The sequence below is a fragment of the Sus scrofa genome, chromosome 5, assembly GCF_054392235.1.
Source record: "Sus scrofa isolate SSC_HxYL_T2T_F1_AM1 chromosome 5, Sscrofa_HxYL_maternal_Yorkshire_Landrace_v2.0, whole genome shotgun sequence".
Lineage (NCBI taxonomy): Eukaryota > Metazoa > Chordata > Mammalia > Artiodactyla > Suidae > Sus > Sus scrofa.
Window position 1 is genome coordinate 90232101 of NC_139387.1, and position 12142 is coordinate 90244242.

General features: G+C 41.4%; 1 protein-coding gene across 2 annotated transcripts in view; it reads left to right on the forward strand.

The window, feature by feature from the left end:
- The first annotated feature begins 1514 nt into the window (after positions 1 to 1514).
- The window catches only part of SLC5A8 (solute carrier family 5 member 8), a 53666-nt gene continuing 43038 nt past the window's right edge, over positions 1515 to 12142 (forward strand). Inside the window, exons 1-3 of one of the 2 annotated variants that reach the window (XR_014845299.1) lie at positions 1515 to 2256; positions 9905 to 9970; positions 11893 to 11944. Coding sequence is in view for 1 of the 2 variants with exons in the window: in NM_001291414.1 (NP_001278343.1) it covers positions 1906 to 2256; positions 9905 to 9970; positions 11893 to 11944 (469 nt within the window). In the remaining variant the exon portion in view is untranslated. 2 annotated transcript variants of the gene reach the window in all.

Genomic DNA, 12142 nt, shown 5'->3' on the forward strand with positions numbered 1-12142 from the left:
CATACCATCTCTTTTAATGCTCTGGCAGGATGCTAATGGGGGCAGAGTACACCGTCAGTGCACAGTGAATCTTAGGAGAGCTCGTTCTTGGAAGTGAAGCACTATAGTTTGGATGAAGATGGAAGAACCCCAGATGCAGTGGATGCTATAACTTTTACGATGTTTTGTTGTTGTTGTTGTCGTTGTTGTTTGGGCCACACACATGGCATATGGAAGTTCCTGGGCCAGGAATGAAATCCCATCTGCAGTTGCAATCTACACCAAAGGTGTGGTGATGACAGATCCTTAACTCGCTGCACAGGGCGGGGGACTGAACCTGTGCCACCACAGAGACAACTCTGGATCCTTAACCTGCTGTGCTGCAGCAGGAACCATGCTGTGCCACCATGTTGTTTCATGCTGAGAGTTGGAGCACCAGGCAGCGACAGCAGAAGAAAATACCATCTCTGTCCAAGAGAGTCATAAGAAATACAAATATAATCAATTTCACACAATTGGGACACAATTCAAACCACACTGTTGTTTAAATAATTGAATTACCTGGATTTAGCTTCTATTTCCTTCTTTATTTCCTTTCAAATGTGTTATACAAATAATGCCAGTTTACCAAAAATAAAATAAAATACTAAAATCTGATATAGCTTTCTTCACAGACTAGCCTGAGCTAAATGCATTCTGTGGATTGTTTACCCAGGATCAACTGATAAACAATAGAGCTATACGAAAATGAACAAGGGTGGCTTGAAATAGATCTATGCCAGGGCCTATTTGGCTGAAGGGTCTAACTTTAGAAGAAAAACCTGAGAGTCACATTACTCTTCAGGTGTGACTCGTGTTGTTAGTAATATTTCCAGGCAAGACATTTAAAATAGGTCCTAAGTGCTAATACTGGAGATGATCTTGCATTCAACATGCTTTCAAGTGGCTTCATTTTAGTGTACATAGATAGCATTGTGATTAAGAGAACAAACTCTGATGTCAGACCTGGATTTAAAATCTTAATCTCCACCGTTTCCTTTGTCAAGTGTTTTAACCTTTGAAAAACGGAGATGATTCCTATATCAAAGGTAAGAGTAAGGATGACACTAATTCATGTATAAGGTGCCAAGCAGGTTTTATGTCACATGGTAAGGCTCATTAAATAGTATGCATCATTAATATTATAGCAACTATCATTTGTAGAAGAGACTGTTGAGGATCAAAATCGTTGAAATGAAAATGCAGGCAAGCAATAGCACAGACTTCTTGCTCTCCTTTATAATTGCTTACTTGCTTAAGGACTGGGACCTCAGCTCACTGCGCATTTTCCCCTATTGCCCGTTAATTTATCAAAGAAAACAATCTAAAACTCCAGGTGTGTCTTCCCACAAGGACCCGGTCTGTTGAACTGCAAAGCCAAAAGTAAAGGCGATACATTGCCCTTCGATCGCACGCCCCCATAGGTCACCTGCTTATTTAAATGGTGCGTCCCCTTGGGTGCCACTTGATAAAAGTTTCGCTGAGCGCTCCCTGTGGATTCGCCAGAGATAGCTGGGAGCTCCAGTAGCTCACCTGCCCAGGTGTACGCAGCGCTCCTTTATCCAACCGGCAACCCCGCCCGGCCTGGCACCTGTTGAGAGCTCAGCGTGGCATTACGGGGCAGTCCCCGAAGTCCCACCGTGAGGGGCTCTTTTGGCTTCGGTGGGCGCAGAGGCTGCTGCCAGCGCGTCCCTTTCTTTCCCCTTCGCCGGGCGCTGGGAGGCGGCGGACACTGACACCGGCCAGACGCCTCTAATCCCCGCGGGGCGCCACGCCCGCCGCGCGCGGCTCAGGGAATAAGAAGTGAGCACCTGGCGCGCAGGTGAAGCTCCAGCTCGCGCCGCGGGGCCGCCACTTTGCGCTCAGGGCCCCGAAGACCGTGCGGCCATGGACGCCCCGCGGGGCATCGGCACCTTCTTGGTGTGGGACTACGTCGTGTTCGCCGCGATGCTGCTCATCTCTGCGGTCATTGGCATCTACTACGCCTTCGCGGGGGGCGGCCAGCAGACCTCCAAGGACTTCTTGATGGGCGGCCGCAGGATGACCGCCATGCCCGTGGCGATGTCCCTCACTGCCAGCTTTATGTCGGCCGTCACCGTCCTAGGCACCCCCGCCGAGGTCTATCGTTTTGGGGCCATATTCAGCATCTTTGCCATTACCTACTTCTTTGTGGTGGTCCTCAGCGCGGAGGTCTTCCTCCCAGTGTTTTATAAACTGGGAATTACCAGCACCTACGAGGTAAAGGAGGAGGGAGGGCTCGGGGAGAGGTGATGGCATGAGGGGAGGACTTTTCAGGCTCCTGGAGGGCTTTTCCTGGGGGCAGACTCCCTACCATGTCCAAGTCTCTCCCTGTCTGGGTTCATCACTTTACTCGCCCTCCTCTTTTGGGGAGAGGTGTCCTGTAAAGGAAAAAACATCTTGGGACTAACTCTCATGAGCTGGGTGGAAAAGAGAGGCTCCCAGAATAAACAGAGTTATTTGGACTCGTGCTCGCGAAGGCCCTTTCTATTTTAACATCTTTGATTCCAAATCAAGGGAAAAGACTGTTAAAAATGTATCACCCTGAAGGAGAGTAAGTCTTTTAAGTTTCAGCTCTTCCTGCTTGAAATGAATCCCCTCCTTCCAGGTCCTCAGGCTCCACTCACTTTTTGAGGTAGCAGGGAAAGGACTGTGCTCTCCCCTCCTTCCAGAGAGGCAAAAACACACGTGGTTAAGATGCTGTGTCTCTTGTCCCAGCTCCTGCATTTGAGACTGAATTCCTCCATTACAAACTGGGTAACCTTGGTGACTAATTTAACCTTTGGTGCCTATTTTTTCATCTCAGAATGGGAATAATAATACCAACTATCTCATCTGGTTGTTGGGAGGATTAAATGAGATGATGCAAGGATAGCATTTAGAATAGTGCCTGGCACAAGGTAAGGGCTGAAGAAATGTTGGCCATAGGTACTGGGTATTGGAGGGAGAGGTGGTTCCCTGGAGATCACTTGGAAAATTTGGCTGCAAAGTTCTTACACAGCTCTCTGCCTTCTGTCTATGTGGAAAGAGAGAGATGATTAAGGAAAACTGTCTTTCCCATTGCATGGGTCCATGGGTTATAGGTTTTCTCAAGATGTCTGCGGGAAAGGACTTTGCAAAGATAGTGTGAATGTTTGGTTTAGTTTAAAGAGCTATTGAATTCAAATATCAGGGGAAATAAAAGTTCAGGGGAGTGGTCGGGCTCGTTCTATGAGGTCCACAGACAAACCTGCCCAAGTGTTCTCTCTAATACACCATTATCCAGAGGATTCCGAGTCTCATTCTCAGCAGCCACCTCTGTCCTGAGTTTATGTAGTGTTTGCCCCAACCCAGAGCCACTCGAAGGTGGTTTCTGAGTGAGGTTGGTTTAACTGGTGCTGGGGATGGGGCCCGATGGCACAAATGTTGGTGACAAACTGCCTGGGCCCTAGTGATGTCACCAGGGTGAGGTGCCCACGGGGCGGCATTGCCTTCTTTGCCCTCGAGTCATTGTGTTTGGAAGAGTTTAGTCATCACCCCAGAAGTGAGCAGAATGGAACTTTTTTGTTTTGTTCATAGGTGACAAATTGACTGCCCCAGGCCAAACTCAGTCTTCGAGGTGTTTGTTTGTTTGTTTGTTTTACCATTATAGTATTTTGAAAACAAAACAAAACACCTAATTTAGCTTTAATGATGAGAAATTCAGTAAAATTCTAGATTCTGCTTCTTTTGGAACTTAGAAGACTGGCAACACTAGGCTCACATTCCTTGTGGCCACAGGAACCCCAGTTTACAGCCTTTGCTCTCTCACTCCCTATTAATTTCTCTGCATCATTGTATCTGCATGGTTACTTTCTTATGATAGAGAAATCTCTCTGAGCTTAAGTCTTTGTCAAAAATGCAAAAGGGAGTTCTTCTATGGCACAGCGGGCTAAGGGTCTGGCATTGTCACTGCAGTGGCTCAGGTTTGATCGCTGGCCCAGGAACTTCCACATGCTATGGGCCTGCCCCCCCTCCCTCCCCCCCCAAAAAATGCAGAAAGGAATATGGATCAAGGTGAGGGAGTTCATGTTTTCAAGGGGATGTAAAATAACTTATTTCTTAATGGAATAAGAATATTCCATTAAGGAATATTTCAACCTCACTAGGAGAATGCCTGGCTGATTCACTCGTGTATTTTACCTGATTGAGATCTGTAGGCATTTTGAGCTCTGATCTGTAGTTAACCAACTTCAAAACCCAGAAAGGACCTGGCAAGAGGACTTCAGTCCCCATAGATGAATGCTCCTCTCGTAATCACTGACCCGTGCCTCTGGAGCAGCAACAACAACTCAACCAGAAACAGAATTTCCATACATTTGCAATGGTGGACTCTAAGTTAGCAGGATCCCAGTGAAAAGTGGCAAAGAGCTGTTGTTTACTGAAGGTTTAAATAAATGTTGAGCACTGGGCTGCCTGATTTACATACATCATTTCAGCCAGTACTCAAAATAATCCGTACGAAGGAGGTACTGTTGGAGCTCCATTTTGTAGACAGAGACACTCAGAGTAAGTTAAGCTACACAAGAGAGCGTGAAGCAAAGTGGACACATGCGTAGAAGCTGTGTGGTGGTGCATACTGGCAGTTTCTGAAGGCTTCCCTGAGTGTTATAACCCCAGGCAGAGCTTAGGAGACAGCAGGGGAAAGGGAAGTGGTGCAGGACACTGGGGGTGACCACAACGGGGGATACTAGGCAACCGGGGACAGAGAAGTTAGGTAACATGTTACCCTAGCAGCTGGTCATGGAAAACACTTTCTTGTGGCATATTTTGTTTGTTTTATGCTGAGAGGCAGAGCCAACTATACAGAATAAGAAGTCCAGCATTGAGATACCCTGGCATTCTTGCTTGGGTGTGAAATTTCTCCCTATTTATGGCTTGTTAGGTATAGTTTGTTGTTCGGAAGAATTTTTGATATCTATTTATCACTGTCTTCAAGGTTTAGTACTGATAGGTGTTTAGGAACTCCCAGACCTACAGAGGAGAAATATCCTGCAGGAACCCAATGGCATTCATCATTTCTTTAGGACCTTTCTGGCTCCAGCAAAATCTGTTTGAATTAAGTTTTCCAGACTCTCTCTCTCCTTTTTTTTTTTTTTTTTTTTTTTTTTTGTCATTCGTGGTTAACATTGTTGATCCTCAGGCTCCAGTAGTTCTGGGGGCTACTTGTTCATGGTTATTAGGTAGTTAACTTTTTCCATTTGGTGGAGGTTTTAGCATCTGTAAAACAACTCAGGAAATATGTGGCAGATGCTGTTATGTAGGTACTTCAGGGAGGAACTAAAGATTCTGTGACTACCATATGGCTGATTTACTGTTCAAATTGTTGCCAATTCTCCTGGCCTGATGGCTGCTTTTGTCACTACATGTTCACATACTTTAAATCACTAATTCTTGAGCCAGGCTTTAGTGACTCAGGGGAGGCTTGGGAGACTACAGCCTTTCTACAAACAAGAGGCAGGCAAAGGACATGGGGCAGGAGCCTGTCCCAGGAAGGCCCGATAAGGTCCTACTTGGGTACATAGGCACCTATTATTCTATAGTTTTGTCTAGAAATCCTGGGATTTCTCTGAGCTTACTGATCAGTGACTTGGTCTTTAGATATTTCTTTAGTAACCTAGTAGCTGATGCGGGCAAAGAATGTCTCTGCCATTTCAGTAAACAAAGGATGTTGTGGCCAGAAAGCCATCAGCCACTATAGCCACCTCCCCATTCTGTGGTGTTTCCTGAGGGATTTCAGGATGGAGAATAAATAGGATACTGGCCCTATTAGTTAAGATGGGTATGAAAAGAAGGATTTCAATAAGACCAGACTCTTGGGTCTCCACATACATAGAAGAGCACTAAAATCATCAACTTGAGCTGTCTAGATTTTATGATTAGCAGTCATCTTTTGATGTCCAACTACATGGGCTTTTTTGTATTTTGTCTTTTTGGTGGCTGCCCTCGTGGCATATGAAAGTTCCCTGGGCCAGGGATTGAACCTGCTGAGCAACAGCTATGACAACATGGTATCCTTCACCATCCCCCCTTTTAAAATTTTTTTAAAATAAATTTTATTGGAGTATAGTCTTAGAAAGTTGTGTTAGTTTCAGGTGTACAGCAAAGTAAATCAGTTATATATATATATATATATATATATATATATATATATATATATATATTCCTTTTCAGATTATTTTCCCATATAGGTTAGTACACAGTATTGGGTAGATTACCCTGTGCTATATAGTAGGTCTTTGTTACCTATGTATTTCATACATATTCCTGTGTATATGACAATCCCAACCCCCTAATTTATCTTTCCTGCCTCACATTTACCTTTTGGTAACCATAAATTTGGCTTCAAAATCTTTGAGTCTGTTTTTGTTTCCTAAGTTCTTTCGTATCATTTTTTGTTAGATCCCATGTATTAGTGCTCTCATATGATATTGTCTTTCTCTGTTTAACCTACTTCATTTAGTATGATAATTTCTAGGTCCATCCATCCATGTTGCTGCAAATTGCTTTATTTCATTCTTTTTATGGCTGAGTAATATTCCATTGTGTATATGTACCATATCTTCTTTATCCAGTCCATCCTCTGTTGACAGACATTTAGGGATCCTTTCTTTAACCCGCTGTGCCTGGCCGGGGATCGAACCCACATCTCTGCAGGGACCCTCGTCATTGCAGTCATATTCTTAACCCACAGTGCCACAGTGGGAACTCCTCGACTACATGTTTTTGTCTCCTAGTAAATACTCCTACATATCCCGGCTCCTCCCTTATCTCTTTGGAAAAGTCCCTCAGAGCTATCTGAGAGGCTGCCGTCTTGGGCTATAGTCCTCAGTAAGGCTTCAGAGTAAAACATAATTGTCAACTTTTAGGTTGTGTACTTTTTTCATTCAGCACTGAGATAGTGATAGACTTTTTGGTTCTGTCTTGAGTTGGTTTTTTGTGAAGGGAAAAAAATATATATTTATGTATATGTATACATATATATATATATATATATGTCTCTGTGTGTGTATGTGTTTGTGTGTGTGTGTGTGTGTGTGTGTATATATGTGGTTCAGCTTGCTACACATTCTTACCTCCATCACATTTTTCTCTTCACTTTTCTTTTGTCTCCAGCAATTTGGATACATGTACCTAGAAAAGGCAAAGACTTCTTCGTCAATTTGTGTACATTTATTTATTTATTGTCTTTTTTGCCTTTTTTAGGGCTACACCCACGGCATATGGAGGTTACCAGGTTAGGAGTCTAATCGGAGCTGTAGCTGCCAGCCAACACCACAGCCACAGTAACTCGGGATCCAAGCCGCATCTGCAACCTACACCACAGCTCACCGCAATGCCAGATCCTTAATCCACTGAGAAAGGCCAGGGATAGAACCTGAAACCTCATGGTTCCTAGTCAGATTCGTTTCCCCTGAGCCATGACGGGAACTCCCTCATGTACATTTATTCTTAATAGTGTTTCATAAAACAACTCAGAAGAAATAACACTGCCCTGTTTCCAGGCTTCAATACACTTCTCCAGTCTTCTAAAAAGTCTCTCAAAATATTCTTGGATGATTTTGACACAAATGCTTCACTGAGATTCAAATTCTCAAGGCCCGTGGATTTGGACACCAGCTCTATGATGTCTTACTTTTAAGTGAACGGTTTATGACACTTCCCCATCTATTTACATCATTTGGTAGTCTCCAAAACCCTGCCAAGTTAGAGAGGAAAGAATTATTACTATGATCTACATTTTCCAAAGGAGGAAATTGAGATATTGAGTGACTACTGCAAGCTCGTGGAGTCAAGCCTGAGACTGGAACGAGGGCTGGAAGTCTTCCCCCAGTGTACTACACTGCGCTGTATATTTTTTACTCAGCAATTATCTTTGGAGGTCCTACTGTGTGTAAGTGCCACTCATTCACCCTGGATGACTCTTGGACACATGATCAGTTTACTTGTTATTTCAAATAACATAGTGGTTATGCGCACAGATTTTGCCATCAAATGGTCCTAGATTTGCACTGTGCCTCCAGCAGTTGTTAGATTGCAGCCTTGGTGTTATTTCTGAGCCCCAGTGTCCTCTTCTGTAACATGAACTTATGTGTAGTAACTGCCTCAGGGAGTTGTTGTGAAGACAGTGCATTCAGCAAATACTCTGTAAATGTTAGCTGTGATTCTGAAGCAAAATATCTGGTGTCTTTTCCTCTGACATTTACCTAGTGTCAGTTTTTCCTTCCTCTCTTTTCCTGCTGTATGGAAAGACTATTGATAGCCTTAAAATCCTCTCTACATATTTAAGTTTGCTACCAGGGAACTCAAGTTAAATAATGTCTTGAACTCCAGCTTTCTTCCAGCTCTGAAATCCTAGGATTCTAACTCTGTAATACATTATGATATATAACATATGAGATAAGCACACTACTGGCATACGTCAGAGATATGGTAGGTTTGGTTCTAGACTATCTCAATAAAGGGAGTATTTCAATAAAGCAAAGTCACACAAATTTTTTGGTTTTCCCAAAATAGACTATGTTGTAGTCTATAAAGTGTACAATAGCTCTATGTCTAAAAACAATGTAATACCTTAATTAAAAAAATAAATACTGCTAAAAATGCTAACCATTATCATAGCCTTCAGCCAGTTATGATTTTTTGCAATAGCATCAGAGATCACTGATCACAGGTCACCATAACAATAAAATAATAATGCAAAAGTTTGAAATATTGTGAGAATTACTAAAATGTGACACAAAAACATGAAGTGAGCACATGCTTTCAGAAAAATGGCACCAACAGACTTGCTCGATGCAAGATTGCCCCAAACCTTCCACTTGTAAAAAATGCAGTACCTGTGAGGCACATAAAGTGACGTGCAGTAAAACGAGGTATGCTTGTATATTATTAGGTAAACACAGATGTCAAGGTTGGCTCTAAACAGGAACTGACTTGGGCTGATTTAAGTTGAAAATTTTTACTGGAAGGACATGGAGGTAGCTCACAGAATAGGGAAAAGCTGAGCAAACAGACTCTGAAAAGGAGAGAAGCCAAGGTGGCCCCTTTAGGTCACCCTGACAGTTCTGCACCAGTCATTTTCTGTCTTTATATCTTGCCTCTAAGATTCAACTGCCCATTGAGAAGAGAAACTGATTGGCTGAAATTGGGCCATGTAACCACCCTGTGGTCCGAGGAGGCAGACACCTTGATGGACAATTCCATCACAATTACTTGAAGTGGGAATTTCAATTTCCTAAGTGAACCAAGGGAAATGTATTGAGTAGATAGCAAGAGAAAAGGAAGGACAACACCTTTGCCCATTCTGAAAATGCAGAATGTAATTCCTTTTGTCAGATATTCTGGAAAAGGCAAAACTTGTAGGGATGGAGAACAGATCAGTGATTGTCAAGGTTTAGGGATAGGGGAAGGTTTTGACCACAGAAGAGCAAGAGGAAGAGGTTTTTCTGGAGATAATGGGAAGGTTTTGTGTTAAAACCCATTGAGCTGAATGAACTCTGAAACAAGGGTTAATTTTGCTGTATGTAATTAAAAATAAAAGTAAAATAGAAATGCAGAATACAAGGAGTTCTTTTGTGGTGTAGTGGGTTAAGGATCCTAACGTTGTCACTGAAGTGGCTTGAGTCGCTGCTGTGGTGCGGGTTTGATCCCTTGCCTTGTAACTTCTGCATATCATGAGTGCGGCCACCAAAAAAAAAAAAAAAAAAAAAAAGAAAAAAAAAAGGCAATGCAGAATACTAATTAGTTAAGAAGTTGCTTTAAATTTCTAACTCCTTTTTAAACTGCTGGTTTTTAAAAAGTGTTCAGATGTTTCACACACTAACCATTTTTCCTTTTTTGGAAACAGTATTTAGAACTTCGATTTAACAAATGCGTTCGTCTCTGTGGAACAATCCTCTTCATTGTTCAAACGGTAAGTAGCTCTCAGTTCATTTATTTTATCATTTTTCATCCAAAATTTTTTTAAACAAGGCACCTAGGCCAAGCTTATTGGGTAGATACATGAAAGATTAAAAAGAGATGTGGAAAACAGGAGGAAACAAAACAGGAAAAACACTTGTCACTAAATAACATTAATCCTTAAGTCATCAAACAATGTTGCAGCAAATACATTACTTCCTGGGAAAACAGAATGAATTAAGTGAACATTGAGTACTATGTTGATCAAGCAACAGTAAGGGCATTACTGAGATGACAAAGACATTTGGAGAAACTGTAGTAGCTGATTTAGGAATTGTAATAAAGGCAAAACAAGTTGTATATTTCCTAGTATTTTTGCAACATGTCGAGTAATAAGTTTAATAAGAAAAATTAATTGACATAGGAAGACAATAGGAAATAATTTTCTTTGCTCAGAAGCCTACTTTAAAAAATGCATCAGTGCCCTCTTTTACAAACTGAACTGTAAACCCACTTGAAACAGTCACTGAGTGTAAAATGACAAAACTGTGCACTATGGAGGAGTTTTTAAAGCCAAGCACACAATCCAGTATTTCAAGAATATGCAAGTATAGATTTACTGGTTGGCACACACGGAAAACAAAGATTTGCCAAGCCGTCATTGACAGAAAACACTCTCTATCCTTAATCTAGGCTGCTGGAGGCTTGTTAGGATCACTGTCGCATGACTTATAGCTATCTTTCTATTGGCAGCTAAGTGCTTTAACGATGAGTTTAATAATGGAGTTCTAGGAAGCGGTTTTCATTCTCATCCCTATTGACAATTCCATTTCTCCAATAGAAAGCATGTGCAGGGGGCCTTGTACATTATTTGACTCCATTTTATAACTTTGTAAATTACAGAGCTTAAATTTTATCAGTACTTAACACTTGCAATGGGAAAGGAAAGAGCCCTTTGGGGTCTGATAGAAATTCTGACACAGAACTGAGGCTGGAGGCTTGCATTCAACAGTGGGGTATCAGACCCTTTTTGAGTCATTGTTGCGTGCCAACAGAAATTAAAAAGTGTGGGCAATGTTTAGGAAGATTGCCTGTGGTCACATTTTCAAATCTTTAGCTTGGGTGGAATAACGACGGTGGAAAGCTAGATGATTCATGCAAAAAAGAGGGGTTCTTTAAGATCTGCTATTTGAAGGACTTACTTCCATAGAACTGCTCATACAATGTAATCAAATAATCAAATACTACATAATACTTTTTTATGTTTTATAGAGTAATCATAGAAGTAGCTTCTGTGTGATATGTTTGAAAGGTTAAGTGCAATTAAAATGATATTCTGAGAAAAAATTTGTCTTTCTCACTATTGTGCCCCAGATTAATAAATATTTGTTAAATGATGAATGAAAAATAATAAATGATATTATTATTATTAATTAGAATTTTTGCTGGCTTTGGGATATTTTAGGGCAAATTTATTCTTGTTTAATTAGTGGGCATGCAAACTTTAAAAAACAAATTTCCAAAATTTTCACTGTTTTCTTGGTTAATTATGCAGCGATTAATAACTGTGTGAAAGCATATGAATGAAGGATCATCCTCTTCTAAGTTTACATCTTTTTTTCCTATCTAATTGTTTAGATCTAGGAAAATTGGTTTCAAACTTGAATTGGTGGATCAGTGACTATCTGCACTAAGCACCACATAAGTAGTCGTTACTTTTACACAGAATTTGTCATAAAAGATTTTTATAACCTATGATGACACCGCACATGGATAAGGAGTGTCAACTTCACCTAAATAACATTTTTCAAGTTATAAGCAAATTTTGTGAAGTATATTGAAACTGCTGTCTTAATTCATAATCAAATTTATAGGAAATATCTTTATTTTATTTCATAATTCATACCACTTACTTGGTTTTCTTCTTCCTCCTAGATTCTGTATACTGGAATTGTTATTTATGCCCCTGCTCTGGCCTTGAATCAAGGTACATTTTAGAGTTACCAATATGCCACTCACATTTGGGGGGTCTTTTTTTTTTTTTTTTTAGCTTTTTGGGGCCATACTCATGGTATATGGAGGCTCCCAGGCTAGGGGTCTAATCGGAGCTGCAGCCACTGGCCTACACCACAGCCACAGCAATGCCAGATCCGAGCCGTGTCTGTGACCTATACCACAGTTCACG